Source organism: Sinohyriopsis cumingii, chromosome 5 (genome assembly GCF_028554795.1).
Source record: "Sinohyriopsis cumingii isolate HCF-2022 chromosome 5, ASM2855479v2, whole genome shotgun sequence".
NCBI lineage: Eukaryota > Metazoa > Mollusca > Bivalvia > Unionida > Unionidae > Sinohyriopsis > Sinohyriopsis cumingii.
Genome location: NC_142965.1, coordinates 26274983 through 26297976, shown reverse-complemented (window position 1 = coordinate 26297976; position 22994 = coordinate 26274983). Strand labels below are relative to the sequence as shown.

At 35.2% G+C, this 22994-nt stretch overlaps 1 protein-coding gene across 1 annotated transcript in view; it reads right to left on the bottom strand.

Moving 5' to 3' along the window:
• LOC149798826 (uncharacterized) overlaps positions 1 to 22994 on the bottom strand; it is a 92387-nt gene that overhangs the window by 27765 nt on the left and 41628 nt on the right. Inside the window, exons 11-14 of the mRNA XM_089957724.1 lie at positions 17927 to 18124; positions 10278 to 10399; positions 5408 to 5493; positions 1349 to 1855 (exon numbers count right to left, since the gene is read on the bottom strand). Of these exons, the coding sequence (XP_089813850.1) occupies positions 1349 to 1855; positions 5408 to 5493; positions 10278 to 10399; positions 17927 to 18124 (913 nt within the window). The remainder of the gene's footprint in view (positions 1 to 1348; positions 1856 to 5407; positions 5494 to 10277; positions 10400 to 17926; positions 18125 to 22994) is intronic.

Genomic DNA, 22994 nt, shown 5'->3' with positions numbered 1-22994 from the left:
ACAGACTCCACAATGGGCACATTATCTAATATGATTTGACAGACTCCACAGTGGACACAGTGTCTCATATGATTTGTCAGACTCCATAGTGGACATAACATATGGATTGACCTAACAAACTCCATATTTGACACAATATCTAGTATCACTTGACAGACTCCACAGTGGACACAATATCTAACATGATTTGACAGACTCCACAGTGGACAGTATTTAGTATGATTTGACAGACTCCACAGTGGACACAGTGTCTCATATGATTTGTCAGACTCCATAGTGGAGATAATATATGGATTGACCTAACAGACTCCATATTTGACACAATATCTAGTATGATTTGACAGACTCCACAGTGTACACATTATTTAATATGATTTGACAGACTTCACAGTGGACACATTATCTAATATGATTTGACAGACTCCACAGTGGACACAGTGTCTCATATGATTTGTCAGACTCCATGGTGGAGATAATATATAGGATGACCTGACAGACTCCAAAGTGGACATATTATATGGACTGACCTAACAGACTCCATATTTGAAACAATATTTAGAATGATTTGACAGACTCCACAGTGGACACAATATCTAGAACAAGCTGACAGAGTCTTTTTGATGCAGACATACCATGATCATGTGTGCTATGTACTGTGTTTGGTCAGGGATCCTATTGTTTCCACAAAAGGATCATTATTCAATGCCTATTTAAATTTTGTGGATTTGTTTTCAAACAATGAAATCCATGACAACTGGTACCTCATGAAAATTGGTACTCCACAAAGAATAGTGAATTGAAAGTAACATGACTTTCAAAAGTTCTGTACAATACTGTAATACAAGACCTTCACAAAACAATCTGACAATGTTAAATGTTATTATTTCTGATGCATGACCAGACTCCAGAAAGTGATATGTATAACTTGCAATGTGTTACAACAGACATGATATGTATACCTTGCAACGTGTTACAACAGACAAGTCAGATACACTAAAAACTTAAAAATAAGCAATGTCTTTTGTTGCTGATCATTCATTATTTTTATTTATTTGGGGGTAGGGTGGGACTGAACAGACAACTTTTGAGGCAGATGTATCTTTTTCAATATTACTAAATAATAGGAAAATAGTTTCTGTGTAGCTAAAAGTTTTACAATTTGTAAACCTAAAATTCTGAGTATGTGTTTCTTGTATAAAGAAATAGGTTTTTCTTAATGCATTTTAATATTTTTGCAAATGATATATACATTAAACATTGCAGGCTGATAATTTACTTTAAACAGCAAAGCATTACAGCTGCCTTTCTAAATCATCTTAGTTTTAAACTTTGTAAAGATATACATTACCTTTCTTTATTCAACCTGGAACCAGCTCTACTTGATGCACTGGAGGTTGGTCTGGAATGTCCACTCTGTCGACTATTTGCTCTCTTTCCAGTCTGTGGTCTGGATTTAGCCGATTCTGGTCTGGATTTTGCAGATTTAGATTTTGATGTCTTTGAAGAATCAGGTCGTTCTTCTGTGACTGGTTCATCTTTATAATATTCTGGTGTGAATTTTGCAGATTGCGGTTTTGATTTGGTACTTGAAGACTGGGGTTGTTTTCTTGCTTCTGGATTAACATTAGATGCGCTGTAATTGCTTTTCTCCATATCAACATTATACTTAATTCTGTCAGTAAATGAAGTGTCAGATTTTTCTATCTCTGTATCAGTTTTAACTGATGCTGAAAACTGTTTTGCTGACTTTTTCCTTCTGTTTCTTCCTGCACTTGGAGGATTTGCTGATGGCGGTGTGGGACTGTTAGCTGGAACTGTGGAATTATTCTTAGGTTCTGATTTAGAAAGAGACATTCTGGAAAAGATTTGAATGTATGTAATTGTTATTACAGTATTCAATTTTGTGACATTAGCTAAAATAATTTCAGTAATTTCAGTGTGATTGATGTATGTCCAGCTTCATTAGAATCATACCAGTATAGCGGATCATTTGAATCTGGCAGTATGTGTGCCATGCTTTGTTGAGTGAAGCCGATGTTGCTCTATTCTTTCTATTACATTTTGTGGCTCGTCTATCATATGTGAGAGTGTTTCCACCATTTCTGATGTGTGATAGGCTTGTACTTGGGTTTAGGGCACATGTCAAGGTAAGGAGAAAAAGTATGGCAGCCAAAGTATAAAAGACCACTAACAAACCAGCCTAGCTGGACTGGACATTTGAGCTTCTTTCTTGGCATTCATAAAGATGTAGAATAATTCATACTTTATGTCTCAATAAATCACAAAAATTGGTAAAAATGGATGCACAAAACAGAGCCACTCAGACAAGAAAACCAATTGAAATAAATAGGTACTACTTCAGAATCTTGGACATGCCACATCTTCTCAGGAACCATTAGATTTAACAATCTTCAAAAATACATCCAACTGAAGATACGTTTTTGCTTCTAAGTTTTGTCATACACAATATTTTGTGAAAACATGGTACAGAATCAAAGACACTCATGTACCAGCCATTCCTGTCAACAGTTTTTCTTTGTGAGCATTGGCTTAAAAATATGTGTGCCTATGTGTACCTATCTTTGGGACAAGTCTCAGGAAATAGCTTATTTAAAGTGTCTATAATCACTTATAAGTCAAACAAAACCACAAACAACAAAGATTCTGCTCCAACATAGCATAATGCACCTGTGGCTCTATGTTGTGTTTTAAACAAATTACTTCAAACAAACTGCACAGACCTAGATCTGCCAGTGTAATATGTGACAGCAGATCTAGGTCTGTGCAGTTTGCAGTTGAACTCATCTTATAAGCAAGTATAAACAGTAAATAAAGTGGCATGTAAATAAATTTCACTATTACAGGCAATTTTCTAGGCAGTCAACTTGTATGTACTAACCAAATACTGTATATACTAACCAAATACTGTGTATACTAACCATATAATATATATACTAATTCAGATGCAATGACAAACTGTAGAGACCCAGATCTGCCTCACATAATGTGCTGGCAGATTTGAGTCCATGCAGTTTGTCGGGAATAATCAGCAGAACAAGCAACATAAACCTAGATCTATTGGTGTAGTATTTGATGGCAGATATGGGTCTATGGTTTATTTCAGTAGGACCTGACTTGTAAGTGAGTATACATAACACAATGTATGTATCAAAATCAAGGTTCCACTATTATGTACCATATCTACACTGTGATCTTAAGAGAATATTATCTGGATAGATTCCATGAGGCTTAAATTCATCATAAAGAATGTACACCAATGCTATCATAAATAGACTACATGAGGTGCATACTAGAAGAATTAGCTCCCTTGGTCTAAAATAAGAGATTTCCACTTTGGAGGTGCGCTGATTATCCCAGTATGGTTGTGCTGAATAGAATTTACATCAGATTCATTTCTGTCACTGATTTAAGCAGTAACTACACATATGGCATGCAATGTGGCAATTTACAATAAATCATGATTTGCCTGGTGACTTTCAGCAGCAGATTCCATCCAGCATGCGGGAGTCACTGCTGGTAGAGTATAAGATTCCTAATCCAAGGGTTGTGGTTCAATACCCACCCAAGCCAGCCCAGATAGGCTGCCTGAGTGTGTCGATGGAAAAGGCATTTAATTGCCATTTCTTGTCATGTCAAATAACATTTAAAAGTGCCAGTAAAGCCAGCAAATAAATGTTCTGTTAGCTACACTGTGCGCAAGAAATATGCACTCATTAATGGTAGAATTGTTTTGAGTTGTAAAGGAAAGAGAGTGTGTGCGTTTATTAACTCATTCGGCCCTGGAGGTTTTTGTCATTTCCGCCTGCAGTGCGAGTAGGAAAGTCATTTTGAGGGCTATTTCTGAATACATCCTAACACATCAACATTCAATAGATTTTCCATTAGCCTAATGCCTAGTTGTATTAGAAACATCATTTTCCATTGGTTATTTTGCTTGCACATGAGCAGAAGGGTAAGAGTTGGAATTCTTTATTATTTTTTTTGCTTAATGGACCCATTATTTTCATATGGAGACCACGCTTTATTCAAAATGTCCACCTTATCCTAGTTTTTGCAAAGGTTCACCTGTCTGTGTGCAGTTCAGACTGGTCTGCCTTAGATCTGAGGCCAAAAGGTCTAAAAACCAGACACAAAATCTGATTCTGACCATAGCAAATTTTGGGTGGAAAAAAAATGGGTCCAAAAAATCAGGTTTTTCCCTCTGTATTTTGTAGTACAACTAGAGCATCCAGATTATTTGGTATCATTGTAGAGCTATATCTGTCTGCTTTTTTGTAATACCACCCATGTTGGTGTATCTTAAATGACCTTGATGCTGCAGAGCTCGGAAGTAGGATACAGCCTGATCACGCCTACAGGTGGGATTGGGGCTCAATGAATTAAGGTATGTATGGCTATTATGTTGATTGCAGTTTATCTATTCACATTTACCATATACACTCAAATGTTAGAGCCAATTGTAAACAACATAGAACCTGATCAGCCAGTGCATAATAATAATAATTGTTGTTGTAGGGTTTAATGCCATTTTTCAGCACACGATAGGCTATGCATGGTGGCCAATATTAATGGTGGAGGAAGAATCCGGAAAAACATCGGAAAGAACCACTAACCCACAAGAAGCTACTGGCAAGCTTTCTCACACACCCACATTAGCCGAATCAGAGACTCGAACCCACGTAGACAGAGGTAAGATGGCAGTGTGATCTGAAACGGAGAGCGCTTTAGACTACTTGGCCACTCGGGGCCCCCAATAATAATAATAGTAATAATAATAACAATAGGATTAGCAAGAAGAACAAACTACATAGACCCTTATCTGTATGTGCATTATGCAACAACAGATCAGGGTCAATGTTGTTTGCAGTTGGACCTGACTTATAGGTGAGTAAATACAGTATACCACAGTATACACAGTATACCATATTATACCACAGTATACACAGTATACCACAGTATACACAGTATACCACAGTTTACACAGTATACCACAGTATACCTGTCTACAATGTTCACAATAATAACTTTTAGTTGGTACAGTTGATGGCAATCGTTCCAGTTTTGAATCCTATGCTACATTCTCGATAGGAATGATTGAACAAAGGATTCAGGAATCACTTTTGATATTACTTTCTTTGATAGAAGTAATGGAACAAAGGATTCAGGAGTCACTTTTGAAATTACTTTTTTTGATAGAAATGATGGAACAAAGGATTCAGGAACCAATTTTCATATTACTTTCTTTGATAGAAATGATGGAACAAAGGATTCAGGAGTCAATTTTGATATTACTTCTTTGATAGAAATGATGGAACAAAGGATTCAGGAGTCAATTTTGAACTATCAAAAGCTTGTACATACATTACATTCCTGAAACATTACTTACTCTATCATGGCATCAATTTTCCAGGAACGAATGTCTGAAACCTCTTCAACAGTGTAGGCTGAAGTTTGCTCGACATTATGTTGGGACTATAATGATAAAACAACAAAATTCTACAACATGCATCTTCCACTTTTCTTGCATTTTACAATCTCACTGGACTCAAAATCATATAATTATAAGCTAATGACAAAAACAAGTACTATATTCAGATTGTTGATGCATAAATATCACTCATTTCAAAGAGTCAAGTTATCAATGCCCTCCTTAAAATGACAAGAATAATAGCACAGAAATGGTCACATTTTGGTCCTAAAATTTTACAATGATTTATTAATATTAACACTTTATCAACATAAAAATGTACATGTGAAGATTCTGTACAAAATTAAACTGTCTATATTATATGGCAAATGGCTTGACATTTCAAAAGATATCTGATACAGTGCAAAATATGACTACCAGAGAATTTCTGTGTGTCAAGCAGGACAATTACCATAATAGAACTAATTGGTATCTACTGAGTTTGGTTAACAGATTACCAATGGTACCTGGTGCTACAACTGAAAACTCAATGTTCATGGCCTGAAAAACTGACAAAGAAAATTCCTTTTACACAGGCTTCAATAATTTCATACTGATTTTAAACAGGCTTCAATAATTTCATTGTGACTTCATAAAGGCTTTAAAAATTTCATACTGATTTTAAACAGGCTTCAATAATTTCATGCTGACTTCATAAAGGCTTCAATAATTTCATACTGATTTTAAACAGGCTTCATTAATTTCATACTGACTTTATAAAAGCTTCAATAATTTCATACTGATTTTAAACAGGCTTCAATAATTTCATACTGATTTTAAACTGGCTTTAATAATTTCATACTGATTTTAAACAGGCTTCAATAATTTCATACTGACTTCATAAAGGCTTCAATAATTTCATACTGATTTTAAACAGGCTTCAATAATGTCATACTGATTTTAAACAGGCTTCAAAAATTTCATACTGATTTTAAGCAAGCTACAAAAATTTCATACTGATTTTAAACACTGGCTTAAATAATTTCATACTGACTTCATAAAGGCTTCAAAAATTTCATGCTGGTTTTAAACAGGCTTCAATAATGTCATACTAATTTAATAAAGGCTTTAAAAATTTCATACTGACTTCACAAAGGCTTCAATAATTTCATACTGATTTTAAACTGGCTTCAATAATTTCATACTGATTTTAAACAGGCTTCAGTAATTTCATACTGACTTAATAAATGCTTCAAAATGTTCATACTGATTTTAAACAGGCTTCAATAATTTTATACTGATCTTAAACAGGCTTCAAAAATTTCATACTGATTTCAAGCAAGCTACAAAAATTTCATACTGATTTTAAACAGGCATTATGATTTTCATACTGATTTAATAAAGGCTTCAATAAGTTCATTCTAATTATAAACAGGCTTTAATAATTTCATACTAACTTCAAAAAGGCTTCAAAAATTTCATACTGCTTTTACAAAACTTCAATCACTTGATACTGATTTTACACAGGCTTCAATAATTTCATACTGACTTCATAAAGGCTTCAATAATTTCATACTAATTGTAAACAGGCCTAAATCATTTCATACTGATTTCACATAGGCTTCAATAATTTCATACTGAGCATTATCCCTTCATTATCTCTGACAATATGCATTGAATTCAACCTCAAAGGATGAGGACCCTCATAATGTTAAAAGTGCATATGTTCTTAAATGATTTTTCCCTATGTGGGTACTAATTTGTCTTGAATATTTTGTTCAGGTTTATAAAAAGTTTTCATTTCTCCTATTATTTGTTAATAGACAGGATGGCTGCAAATAATGACAAACCATGATTAATCAAGAGAGGTCACCCCTGCTAAGGCTAAACCAACTGGCCACTTTCTAGGTGCCAAAAATTTACATTAGAAAAGCATTATCTATTTTCTGAAATATGTTTTAACATGAAGCACCAGTAACCATTCCAGATGCAATCTGAAAACAAATATACCTAACCAATTCTTCTAACAGATAAGTATATCTCCATGTCCACCAGCTCTTTAGAAACCTTAAAACCAAGACTTCATGCTGAATTCTGACAACAACTAGTCCAATGATTCAATAAGAAATAGTCCAATCAATTTTGAAAACAATTAGTCCAAATAATTCTGACTACCATATTTACCGCATATGTTGGGACACGATAAAATAATTATTTTTTTTCCTGTCCCAGAACTTATGGTGAAACATTTTTTTCACTTTGGTCATATGTCCCAAGACTTAAGAAACGAAATAAATCTGTATTGCATTTGTGCTTGCCCCCCCCATTGCACATTGCAATAAGATATATAAATAAAATGCTTAATTGATAATTAAAAGAAAGAAACTAACCTTGTGTTATCATTTATTCCTTTTCTTCAACATGAGCATTAAAGAAAAAAATATTTCTACGAAATCTGTATAAGTGGCATAGGCTTCCATACTGTCATGTGTATCAATTATGTCCAATACCACACACTACGTTGTTCATTGACATGAACATTGAGAAACAATTGTGTGTGGTTGTGCTCAAAGGTTTGAACATGTTATCCGACTGAAAACTGGAGCCAACAAAATCGGAAACAAGAGGGAAATAGTCAACCGATATCTTGAAGACGCCATACACGCATGACACAGTGTTGGGTGGAAAATAATCAAGATTGAATTATATCCAGGTCTACAGTATGACAGTATGTCGCAAATAAAAATCGTCATTTGAAAACACATTCACTTGAGTGCAAGTGACAATCTTTTCACCAGCTTGGGTTACAAAATTATCCTTACTATTTACCTGCAGATATCAATGCTCCTTTGTATTAATTGTAACCACATATGCCAAGCACATAGAAGCCCTGGTGATGAATAAACACGACTGGCAGCCAGCAGTTAACTCCTTCTTTGAACCTACCGACAGGACATCAAAGACAAAAGGTTATTTTTATTACAAAGCAAGCCGATCTCAGAAGCTGACTTTGGTTACTTTTTTTTAGGTAAAGGATATCAATACAAAGGTTATTTTATTGCAAAGCAAGTCGACATTGTAAGCTGACTATAGCTTCTGTGAAGTAAGCCAATTCTTTTTCTCTTTAATATACAAAGCTGGCCGAAATATGGAAGTAAAATTGGGTTCATTTTCATCTGTATTAACGGGAATTTCGAAAATAAAATGAAACAATGGAACAAATTTTCAAGTGACGCATTATAGTGCTTTGTGCACAGATGTCAATGACCCAGCAATATTTTGAGAAAATAAAATCATGTGATGAATTCGTGAAGGCCAGAAGAGAAGCAAACGATTTTGCAAACAAGAAGGAAATAATCAACCGATATATTGAAGACAACTGCCATTCACGTATGGTATGATGTTAGGTGCAAAATAGCCAAGATTAATTTATATCCAGGTCTACTGTATGACCGTATCTATCAAATAAAAATCATTATTTGAAAACACATTCACCTGAGTGCAAGTGACGATCTTTTCGCTGGCACGGGTTACAAAAGTATCATTACTATTTACCCGCAGACATCAGTGCACCTTTGTATTAATTATTACTACAGATGCCAAGCACATAGAAGCCCTAGTGGTAAAAAAAGAACACAACAGGCAGCAAGCAGTAAACTTCTTCTTTGAACTTACCAACAGGACATCAAAGACAAAGGTTATTTTTATTACAAAGCAAGCCGACGTTGGAAGCCGACTTTGGACTCGAAAGCCGAATTTCTTTTTTTTTAAGAATATCAATACAAAGGTTATTTTATTGCAAAGCAAGCTGACCTCTGAAGTCGACTATGGATTCTTTTAAGTGTGCCGATTTGTTATTTTTTTAGCTTTGAATATACAAAGACGGCCGAGATATGGAAGCTAACTTTGGTTCCTTTTCACCACTATTCATGAAAATTTTGAAAAAAAAGCGAAACAATGGAACAGTTTTTAAAGTTACACAATATAGTGCTTCATGCACAAACATCGATGACCCAGCATCATCCAGAAGATTTGGAGAAAATAAGATCATGTGAAGGCCAGAAGAGAAACATATCATTTCGCTGACAATATGATCATTAACATGGATGAAACTCTAGTGTACTATGATCGCATTCCTGGATGGACTGACAATAAGATGGGCATCAGAAGTGTGAGACTTAGCAAGACTAGTGCAGATTTCAAAAAATCTGACTTTTGTCCTTGCAGTTTCCGCTTCAGGTGGTGTGTTGCCTTTAACAATTTTTCACAGTATGAGAAAACTAAAAAAAAAATATTCATGAACCAAAAGAATAGATCGTACGTGTGCAGGAGAAGGGTTGTGTTGATGAGATGCTGCTGCAGTGAATTAAAGAGTTTTATCTCAAGTACACAGTTTTATATTTTTTAAAATAAAATTTCAGCTGGTGTGCAATTTCCAACATGTAATTTTCGAATGATTTAAAAGGTGTCCCTAAACTTATGACTCGAAAATAACGATGTGTCCCAGAACATAAAGTGAACAAAACAATTACTTTTATAATTAATTTATGGTGTCCCAATAAATACGGTGTCCCAACATATATGGTAAATATGGTAGTTTAATGATTTTTGACAACTAGACCAATGAATTCTGACATAAACTAGTCCAATTATTTTTGACAACAGCAACTAGTCCAGTGATTTTTTAGGTTTTGATGTTTGCATAACTATAATTGCATGTAAAAACTGTCATTCAGGAGATTTTTTTAAATTCATTGAAACAGTCCTTTCTGCAGATTAAAAAATGACATTTAATAGTATTCAACTCTGTGAAATAGTATGGAAAAATCTGAGTCAAGTTGATCCTTACTGATGACCCTGAGATTTCTTCAACAGAAAAGTTATTGTTATCTCTATTTTTCATAAGACTGGGCTGGTTGGTTGAAACCACTGCATCATAAAGGGCTTGAAAGCTGACTCTGTCTTCCTCATCTGCAAAGATTGAAATTGATTTTGTTTTTTTATGATATTATATTCAGTTACTGCAACATTATATTTACAACATCTTATACAATGTTATATTCAGTCAATAAACCATTATACATGTAATTACAACATCCCATGCAATGTTGTATTGAGTCACTGCACCAGGTATTTAGTTTATACATTCTAGAATACATATATTTACAATTTGCATCTTGTATCTCTTTTTTGCATAACTATGGACTGACTATTAGTAAATGACACAGAAGGTAATTTGCATTTTACATCCCTTGTTTGCACAGTTATGGACTAACTATCAGTAAAAAAAAACATAGATGGTAATATGCATTTTGCATCCTTTGTTTGCATAGCTATGGAATGACAACTGAAATGACAGAAGGTAATTTGTTTTATGCATCCCTTGTTTGCATAGCTATGACTAACTATCTGTAAAAACACAGGAAGTAATATGCATTTTGCATTTTTTGTTTGCATAGTTATGGACTAATAGTAAATGTCACAGAAGGTAATATGCATTTTGCATCCCTTGTTTGCAAGGCTATGGACTATTGGTAAAAAACACAGAAGGTAATTTAGTAAGATATAACTTGCTATTCATCAAAATTTGTGGAATTAATTAATTTAGCTGGGCAAAATCTTTTAAATTCATTTGTCTAAAGATGAAAACTAGAATCTGCAATTTACAGAATTAAATTTCTTTGTTTTTTCAATAAAAGTGTATACAAAGTAACATTTTTTCATATTTTTTTAATTTGGTTTAATTATGAAATATATTCACATATATATGGATCCAACTGAAAACTGCATGTAACCAGATCTGCCATTGCATAATTCAGTGCCAGATTTTTGGGTCTATACAGTTTCTTTGGAGTAAACAGTAGAACAAACTACACAGACCATGACCTACCGGTGCATTATGCAACAGTATATTAAGGTTTATGTTGTTTGCACTCAGACCTGACTTATGAGTATATACGGTATATATTAAATAGGTAATACAATATTTGAGTGGATTCACTATTTGCATCCATTTCTCACTTCCTGATGAATTAAAGAAAATTACAGAGAATGAAACCAATGCAAACTGAAATGCAAAAGGCCATGTTTTTGTACTCCACTCCCAACTCTGCGCATCACATGGATGCAAGGCAGTGTATTTTTCCATCTGTTGGGATTACATTGTACCCAGGATGGAAACAACTTTTGTGTTAATGCAACCTCATTTACATAGGCTTTTTACAAACCATACTGTTCTTGATAATATTCCATACAGTGTTACATTGGTGATTAGACAAGCACATGACATAATGTCTTTTGGTAACTGATATCATGAGAAGGTTCCTTTTGATCCCTAATGGCATGACATGTTTAATTTTTGTCCCTGATATCATCACATGGTTCCTTTTGGTCCTTGATATCATGAGAAGGTCCCTTTTGTCCCTGACATCATGAGAAGGTCCCTTTTTGTCCCTGATATCAAGACATGGTTCCTTTTGTCCCTGATATCATGACATCATTCCTTTTGGTCCCTAATATCATGAGAAGGTCCCTTTTGGTCTTTAATATTATGACATGGTTCATTTTGGTGTCTGATATCATAATGAATGTTATATAGTTATACACTTTGATATAACAATATTATTTTTGGGGTCCTGTTGATATTTTGGTAATATTCACAGCTTTTTAGGAAATGAAATTAATCTGACATGAAAATAAAAGAAACCAATTTCCTAGTAAACTAGAAATATATCCACAGACCCCAAACTATGACAATGCCCCAACCAATGGGATTCATTTGACATGCAAAGTTCTAATTAAAACTGGGCCATCACTCTGTAAATTTGTATCAGAAAACACTGTTAATCAGTCTTGCTCTAAGATCTTTTTAATATAAAGCCTGATATGAAATTTGGTTTCAATACATGAAGTCCTTCAAAATTTGTGAGTGAAAATGTAAGTCACAATGGTCATGAAGTGACATGGACATGGCAAATGAACCTGAATACATGTAAAACTTGATGCCCCTTCCATTGCTATGCCATTAGGATACACATTCAACCAGTAGATTCTGCAAATATCCTGTGCTAGGCGATTCTTTACTTCTAACTATATCATCCAATACACAATGAAACAATTATCAATAAAGAAAGTGATCTGCAGTTAGCTTGTACTTCTAAGAGAACAACTGGCATTAGGTGAAGCTGTTTGTATTTGCAACATGTACAATAGAGAAAATGTTGGCATACATCTGAGCAACTTTCATGTACTGCAACTGAAATTTCTTTACATGTGGTCATTATGGAAACTTTGTGCTATCTGAAGCTGATATCTCATAAAATGGCTTCTCCCATATTTTTCAAAACATGAGCCTAAAATAGTCCTATGGACACCAACTTACAGAATTACTAAAATAGGGGAGACAAATCTCATCAAATTAGACAATACCAGCTTCTGAAAGTGAAAATGAATGAATAATAAACTATATTAAATAAAAATAAAAATATATTATTGGCTCTTTTTTCATTTACCTTTCGAGTCCAGGAGGTAAAAACGACCATTAAGAGCTAGCAATCTTTTGAGAGATGCACATCAGAGTTAAAGCAAAGCTATAATCTCTATAACCCAAATGACACCCATCTATCTATCATATACCAAAAAAGCAAATAAAAAGTTATTTTATCAAAAAATAAGATATACAATGTCTGTTTAAAAAAACAAACATGATAACCAGTGAGGAAAACTTGGGAAATTCTATTCTTTAAAACTTAAACCTGTTGCAAAGTACAAAAATGAAGTGTGCATCCAGGAATAGATGCATTTATTAAGCTTTTGCCAGAGTTGTCTCCCTTGCAAGGAGCATACTGAGAAAGCTAAAAGTGGTATAATATACTGCATGACAATGAACACACTGATGCATTATATGTTGCTCTCATGTACTTGAAGTTCATTGAGTCAAGTTTTTATTTTCAGTGATTAACTTATGTAATTACTGACCTTTATGTAAAATAGTTTAATGTTATAAACTCCAACTGTCTTGTGGGGCCCCCCGAGTGGCTGAGTGGTCTAAAGTGCTCTCCGTTACGGATCACTGCCATCTCACCTCTGTCTGCGTGGGTTCAAGTCCAGGATTCGGCCAATGTTGGTATGTGAGAAAGCTTGCCAGTAGCTTCTCATGGGTCGGTGGTTCTTCCCGGGGTTTTCCTGGGTTCTTCCTCCACCATTAATGCTGGCTGCCATGCATAGCCTATCATGTGCTGAAAAATGGCATCAAACCCCACAACAACAACAACAACAACCAACTGTCTTGTGTGGTTGTTTCAATGATTTGTGTCACACTACCTTGAATATATTACCTCTGCATTCAAAAGCATAATATCTATCTATTATAATGTATTAATCATATGATCCTATTTAATTGTTTTACATCTCATTCAATTTCAAAGGTTTTCTCTTAATATAGGAAAATTCATGTAAAATAAATGAATTATGTTGTTGTTGTAGGGTTTAATGCCATTTTTCAGCACATGATAGGCTATACATGGCGGCCAGTATTAATGGTGGAGGAAGAACCCGGGAAAACCCCGGAAAGAACCACCGACCCACGAGAAGCTACTGGCAAGCTTTCTCACATACCCACACTAGCCGAATCCAAGACTCGAACCCACGCAGACAGAGGTGAGATGGCAGTGATCCATAATGGAGAGTGCTTTAGACCATTCGGCCACTCAGATGAGTTATGTAAGACAGTTGAACTTAGCAAATGTACTGTAAATGAGGCATATACTCTAAAACTCTGTGATAGCCTGTGTTGTCTTGATAATCAGTGATTTAATGTGATAGCCTGTGTTGTCTTGATAATCAGTGATTTAATGTGATAGCCTGTGTTGTCTTGATAATCAGTGATTTAATGTGATAGCCTGTGTTGTCTTGACAATCAATGATTTAATGTGATAGGCTGTGTTGTCTTGATAATCAGTGATCAGTGATTTAATGGGATAGCCTGTGTTGTCTTGATAATCAGTGCTCAGTGATTTAATGTGATAGCCTGTGTTGTCTTGATAACCAGTGATTTAATGTGATAGGCTGTGTTGTCTTGATAATCAGTGATCAGTGATTAAATGTGATAGCCTGTGTTGTCTTGATAATCAGTGATTTAATGTGATAACCTGTGTTGTCCTGGTAATCAGTGATTTAATGTGATAGACTGTGTTGTCTTAATAATCAGTGATTTCATGTGATAGCCTGTGCTGTCTTTATAATCAATGATTTAATGTCATAGCCTGTGTTGTCTTGATAATCAGTGATTTAATGTGATAAGCTGTGTTGTCTTGATAATCAGTGATCAGTGATTTAATGTGATAGCCTGTGTTTTCTTGATAATCAGTGATTTAATGTAATAGCCTGTGTTGTCTTTTGATAACCAGTGATTTAATGTGATAGCCTGTGTTGTCTTGATAATCAGTGATTTCATGTGATAACCTGGGTTGTCTTTATAATCAATGATTTAATGTGATAACCTGTGTTGTCTTGATAATCAGTGATTTAATGTGATAGCCTGTGTTGTCTTGATAACCAGTGATTTAATGTGATAGGCTGTGTTGTCTTGATAATCAGTGATTTAATGTGATAGCCTGTGTTGTCTTGATAATCAGTGATTTAATGTGATAGCCTGTGTTGTCTTGGCAATCGGTGATTTAATGTGATAGCCTGTGTTGTCTTGACAATCAGTGATTTAATGTGATAGGCTGTGTTGTCTTGATAATCAGTGATCAGTGATTTAATGTGATAGCATGAGTTGTCTTAGTGATCAGTGATTTAATGTGATAGCATGTGTTATCTTGATGATCAGTGATCAGTGATTTAATGTGATAGACTGTGTTGTCTTGATAATCAGTGATAGGTGATTTAACGTGATTGCCTGTGATGTATTGCTAAAAGTGATCAGTGATTTAATGTGATAGCCTGTGTTGTCTTGATAATCAGTGATCAGTGATTTCATGTGATAGCATGTGCTCTCTTGATAATCAGTGATCAGTGATTTAATGTGACAGCCTGTGTTGTCTTGATAATCAGTGATCAGTGATTTAATGTGATAGCCTATGTTGTCTTGATAATCAGTGATCAGTGATTTAATGTGAGAGCCTGTGCTATCTTGATAATCAGTGATCAGTGATTTAATTTGATAACCTGTGTTGTCTTGACTATTAGTGACCATTGAGAAAAAGTGAAAACCTGTGTTGTCTTGATAATCAGTGATTTAATGTGATAGCCTATGTTGTTTTGATAATCAGTGATCAGTGATTTAATGTGATAACCTGTGTTGTCTTGATAATCAGTGATCAGTGATTTAATGTGAGAGCCTGTGTTGTCTTGATAATCAGTGATCAGTGATTTAATGTGATAACCTGTGTTGTCTTGACTATTAGTGACCATTGATATAATGTGAAAACCTGTGTTGTCTTGATAATCAGTGATTTAATGTGATAGCCTATGTTGTTTTGATAATCAGTGATCAGTGATTTAATGTGATAGCCTGTGTTGTCTTGATTTTCATTGACCATATATATAATGTGAAACCTGTGTTGTCTTGATTATCAGTGACCAGTGATATAATGCCATAATCTATGTTATCTTGATTATCAATGGCTGTCAAACTCATCTATTGTTTCATCAAGGCACATTAAAGGCTATGATGTGTCTATTTTCAATTTCTGCAGGAACCAGTAGATGAAACTAAAACAACTGCATAACCAAAACCACCTGGTACATTTGTCTACCTGGCCTTATTAGCAATGAAGAATGTTAATGATTCAGCATGGCTGCAAACATATTAACTCCCAGAATTCCTGTGGATATCTTGTTATAGAATACACCTTTATACTCAAATGCATATCACTTCTAGCAAACTAATAGCTAAAGACATGATATAATTTTGTAAAAATTTCTACTGCTAAAAAATTCTCAGAATTAAAAAAAATGAAACAGGATATTTTCTTTTCCTAAGTTAATATAGGATATATTTCACTGTGTGGTACAAATGTGATAATTTTTTGAGTGGCAAAGTGATAAGTTTAAACATATCATCTTTGGTACCACATGATGAAATATATCCTGTTTTCATGCTTGAAAAGAAAACTGTCTTTCTATTATATACCAAACGTGCTCCAAAATCAGAGCTCAGAAGATCAAACCTACTCTTCAGTACAACACCCCACCCCCCATTTATAAATGTACCTCACTTCATATACTGATCATACAAATCTCAGTGACTTAACAGAGAGCAGCAGGATTGGTTTGACCTAATCAGTTTTTCACATTTTGTAAACTTTCTGTTCATATCTCAAAACTGAGCAAGTCTGTTACAGTAATGCATGACAGCAGGTTTACCATGGTGTCAAAGAAGTAACAGGAAATAACCTAACCAAGACATGAACATCGTTAAGTCAAATTTACTCAGCAAACACTAATCTCCATGTCTGTTGTCTCTATTTATTTGTTCTATCACAAAGTGCTCATTTTTGTTGCTTCTGTAAGCACACAGTCAAGCATCGCATGGCATCATGGGAAATCTTATATTTTCAAATGAAAATATAATGATACATTTTTCACATGTGAAAATATACATGCAAAAAAATAGGAATATTATTTCTGCAATAAGTTTCTATATTTCACATTTAAGTATATAATAAATATGTTTATTTGTGTAAACATTTATCATCAGTATTTATCTATGAGGTATTTGCATCATTCTTTTGGGGCCCCGAGTGGCCGAGTGGTCTAAAGCGCTCTTCGTTACGGATCACTGCCATCTCACCTATGTCTGCGGCGGTTCGAGTCTAAGATTCAGCCAATGTGGGCATGTGAGAAAGCTTGCCAGTAGCTTCTCGTGGGTCGGTGGTTCTTTCCGGGGTTTTCCGGGTTCTTCCTCCACCATTAATACTGGCCGCCATGTATAGCCCTATCGTGCTGAAAAATGGCGTTAAACCCCACAACAACAACAACAACAACAACAACATCATTCTTTTAAAGGCAGTACCAAGATTTTATCTCCTCAGTCTACATTTATGTGAAGTGCAAGATTTTAGAAATTTCTCATTTCACTGATAGCAACTGGTATTTTTTTCATTCTGTAAACTAAACTGAACTGTTAACTTATATATATATATATATATATATATATATATATATATATATATATATATATATATATATATATATATATATATATATATATATATATATATATAAGTGTTGTCAATTATCCCCAAAAGAATTATTACAATCACAGCCTAAAATGTAGTTTCAAAATGTTACATATATTTCTAGAAAAGAAGATGACTGTACCTACCAAATTGTTCACCTCCAACCTCAGTAACCATGGCAACCATGACTTAAAAAGCTAAGAGTTTTGATAGACTGCCTTCTCTGATCTAATAGAGACAGAGAACGTTATAGAAATCTGTTAAAGAGCTTTCCTTGAAATAGGAAAAAGAAAAAGAAAGAAAGGTAACCAACCAAACTGCTCATCTCCATCCTCAATATCCATGATTTCCATGTCTGAAACTCTTGGTGTTGATAATGACTCCACATCCATTCGTCTGTGTTTCTTCAGCATCAGTTTTTCTGCATAACTGAGTGAGTGGGTGTTGAATTTAACCTCTATCTCAGGTGCATCAACTTCTGTTGTGGTTGTGGCAGAGTCTACATTCACAACTAAACAAAGAACGTAGCTCTGTTATATTCCTCCTAACAGTTTGCCTTTTATGAAAAACTAGAACATGTTTGACACTTCATTTAAGTCTTTTTACTTAAGAGGTTAAATCCTGTATGCATTTCAGTTAAGCTACTTTTTAAATATAACTTTTCCACAGCAATGCGAAATCTCTGATTATGTTACATTTTCTGTTCAACAAGAGCGTAGCAAATGACACCTTATATCCCACTATATAGTAAATGTTATTACTGTACTTCTTTTATGCAAAAGACATTTTCATTGGTTGGATATTCAGGTATTAAAAGACACAGGACCCATTTAACTCGAATACTATCTTACAATCACTGCCTATTTAACTGGTGTCTTCACTATCTCCAATGCAAGTCACCCACAAAATTAGGTGATGATAAAATACACAGAATTAATGACATTTCACAGAAATGATTTTTCTGTCACAGGAAATGTATCCTTTGACTTAGTGATGTGACCTCTGACTTATTGACCCCTAAATTGAAAGGTGCCAGTCTTGTCTCAAATGCAAGCCATGCACAATGTTTTGTATATTAAGTAGGCAATCAAGATCTCAAAACAATATAAAGAGTCAATATTGATTCTCAGACTCAGTGCAAATCTAACTTTGACCTTTCAAACCCCAGTTAAATACGTGTTAATCATATCTCAAATGCAAGCCGTTTAGAATATTTGTTCAAAGTACCAGGATAGAATTCAAAATGCCTAGTACCAGGTGGCATAATGCTAGCCCTAAGCTAAGAATCAAGCCATGAAATACTAGGTGGCAAATCTACTGTATGGATTGCCATTTAATGGCATTAGGTGGCAAATCTACTGTGTGGATTGCCATTAAAAAACACTAGGTGGCAAATCTACTGTACGGACTGCCAAAAAGTGGCATTAGGTGGCAAATTTACTGTATCAACTGCCAGTAATGGCATTAGGTGGCAAATCTACTGTATGGATTGCCAGTAAATGGCACTAGGTGGCAAATCTACTGTACGGACTGCTAAAAAGTGGCATTAAGTGGCAAATTTACTGTATTGACTGCCAGTAAATGGCATTAGGTGGTAAATCTACTGTATCTACTGCCAGTAAATGGCATTAGGTGGCAAATCTACTGTATGGATTGTCATTAAATGGCACTAAGTGGTAAATCTACTACAAGGATTGCCATTAGATGGCATTAGGTGGCAAATCTGCTGTACGGACTGCCAAAAAATGGCATTAGGTGGCAAATTTACTGTATTGACTGCTAGTAAATGGCATTAGGTGGCAAATCTACTGTATGGACTGCCAGTAAATGGTATTAGGTGGCAAATCTACTGCATGGACTGCCAATAAATGGCATTAGGTGGCAAATCTACTGTATCGACTGGCAGTAAATGGCAATAGGCAGCAAATCTTCTGTATGGATTGCCAGTAAATGGCATTGGGTGGCAAATCTACTGTATGGACTGCCAGTAAATGACATTATTTGGCAAATCTAATGCATGGACAGCCAGCAAATGGCATTATGTGTCAAATCTAATGCATGGACTGCCAGTAAATGGCATTAGGTGGCAAATCTACTGTATCGACTGGCAGTAAATGGCATTAGGTGGCAAATCTACTGTATGGACTGCTGGTAAATGGCATTAGTTAGCAAATCTACTGTACAGACTGCCAGTTAATGGCATTAGGTGGCAAATGCTGTATGGACTGCCAGTAAATGGCATTAGATGGCCAATCTACTGTATGGATTGCCAGTAAATGGCATTAGTTAGCAAATCTACTGTATCGACTGGCAGTAAATGGCATTAGATGGCAAATCTACTATATGGACTGCCAGTAAATGGCATTAGTTAGAAAATTTACTGTATAGACTCCCAGTAAACGGCATTAGGTGGCAAATCTACTGTATTGTCTGCCTGTTAATGGCATTAGGTGGCAAATCTACTGTATTGTCTGCCAGTAAATGGCATTAGGTAGCAAATATACTGTATGGACTGCCAGTAAATGGCATTAGGTGGCAAATCTACTGTACTGACTGCCAGTAAATGGCATTAGGTGGCAAATCTACTGTATGGACTGCCAGTAAATGGCATTAGGTGGCAAATCTACTGTACTGACTGCCAGTAAATGGCATTAGGTGGCAAATCTGTTGTACAGACTATGTTATGTATATTTAATCTGCATGGGGTTTGTTTTAGTTTTGTTTTATCATTATATGTCATGGAAAATTGTATTTTGGAGTTGACCTGGTCAAAAATAAAGTTCATTTTCTACCTGACCTTAATCATTGATTTCTTTTTAAATTCTGTAAACAACTAATACATAGCTAATGTTTTCTTTATGAGTATGGGTTGACTATTAAGATTATTATCTTTGCCTGAGTCAATGACATTGTGTTTGCCATGTCCTTTATTATAATTTTAGTAATATACTTTCTAATTATAACTAAGACTGTATCTGGCAAACATTAGGAGACTTGGATTTATTTCAGAATATCACTAAAGTTTGTTCAGCACTTTAATCATAAAGACATGTGTTCGAAACTTTAGGATTAACTGAAATTTATTTCACAATAACTTAAGTTCTTTTTGCATTTTTCACATTGCATTTTAGGGAAATAAATTATTTGTTGAATTTTACAAAGCTTTTTTGCTTCTCACTCTTGTGATAATTGACAGTAAATGGCACTAGGTGGCAAATCTAAAGACAGACAGTAAATGACATTAGGTGGCAAAACTATTATATGGACTGCCAGTAAATGGCATTAGGTGGCAAATCTACTGTATTAACTGCCAGTAAATGGCATTAGGTGGCAAATCTACTGTATTAACTGCCAGTAAATGGCATTAGGTGGCAAATCTACTGTATTAACTGCCAGTAAACGACATCAGGTGGCAAATCTACTGTATTAACTGCCAGTAAATGGCATTAGGTGGTAAATCTACTGTATGGACTGCCAGTAAATGGCATTAGGTGGCAAATCTACTGTATTAACTGCCAGTAAATGGCACTAGGTGGCAAATCTAAAGACAGACAGTAAATGACATTAGGTGGCAAAACTATTATATAGACTGCCAGTAAATGGCATTAGGTGGCAAATCTACTGTATTAACTGCTAGTAAATGGCATTAGGTGGCAAATCTACTGTATGGACTGCCAGTAAATGGCATTAGGTGGCAAATCTACTGTATTAACTGCCAGTAAATGGCATTAGGTGGCAAATCTACTGTATTAACTGCCAGTAAACGACATCAGGTGGCAAATCTACTGTATTAACTGCCAGTAAATGGCATTAGGTGGTAAATCTACTGTATGGACTGCCAGTAAATGGCATTAGGTGGCAAATCTACTGTATTAACTGCCAGTAAATGGCACTAGGTGGCAAATCTAAAGACAGACAGTAAATGACATTAGGTGGCAAAACTATTATATAGACTGCCAGTAAATGGCATTAGGTGGCAAATCTACTGTATTAACTGCTAGTAAATGGCATTAGGTGGCAAATCTACTGTATGGACTGCCAGTAAATGGCATTAGGTGGCAAATCTACTGTATTAACTGCCAGTAAACGACATCAGGTGGCAAATCTACTGTATTAACTGCCAGTAAATGGCATTAGGTGGTAAATCTACTGTATGGACTGCCAGTAAATGGCATTAGGTGGCAAATCTACTGTATTAACTGACAGTAATGGCATTTGGTGGCAAATCTACTGTATGGACTGCCAGTAAATGGTATTAGGCACTAGGTGGCAAATCCATTGTACAGACTGCAGTAAATGGCATTAGGTGGCAAATCTACTGTATTAACTGACAGTAATGGCATTTGGTGGCAAATCTACTGTATGGACTGCCAGTAAATGGTATTAGGCACTAGGTGGCAAATCCATTGTACAGACTGCAGTAAATGGCATTAGGTGGCAAATCTACTGTATTAACTGACAGTAATGGCATTTGGTGGCAAATCTACTGTATGGACTGCCAGTAAATGGTATTAGGCACTAGGTGGCAAATCCATTGTACAGACTGCAGTAAATGGCATTAGGTGGCAAATCTACTGTATTAACTGACAGTAATGGCATTTGGTGGCAAATCTACTGTATGGACTGCCAGTAAATGGTATTAGGCACTAGGTGGCAAATCCATTGTACAGACTGCAGTAAATGGCATTAGGTGGCAAATCTACTGTATTAACTGACAGTAATGGCATTTGGTGGCAAATCTACTGTATGGACTGCCAGTAAATGGTATTAGGCACTAGGTGGCAAATCCATTGTACAGACTGCAGTAAATGGCATTAGGTGGCAAATCTACTGTATTAACTGACAGTAATGGCATTTGGTGGCAAATCTACTGTATGGACTGCCAGTAAATGGTATTAGGCACTAGGTGGCAAATCCATTGTACAGACTGCAGTAAATGGCATTAGGTGGCAAATCTACTGTATTAACTGACAGTAATGGCATTTGGTGGCAAATCTACTGTATGGACTGCCAGTAAATGGTATTAGGCACTAGGTGGCAAATCCATTGTACAGACTGCAGTAAATGGAACCAGGTGGCAAAACTACTATATGGACTGCCAGTAAATGGCTCAAGGTGGCAAATCCATTGTATGGACTGCAGTAAATGGCAGGTTTATAAAAATGATGTTAACAGTTGGATGGTTAAAGTGGCAGGAGACATTCTGATGTTTTCTAACAAAATTTATTTGTTTTTCTAAGGTACAAGTATTGGACAGATCCAAATATGAGTTTCTTACACTTCCAAGCCAGAAGACAGATCCAAACATGAGTTTTGTACACTTTCAAGCTATCACAGACCTAAACATGAGTTTGGTATACTTTCAAGATATCAGACAGACC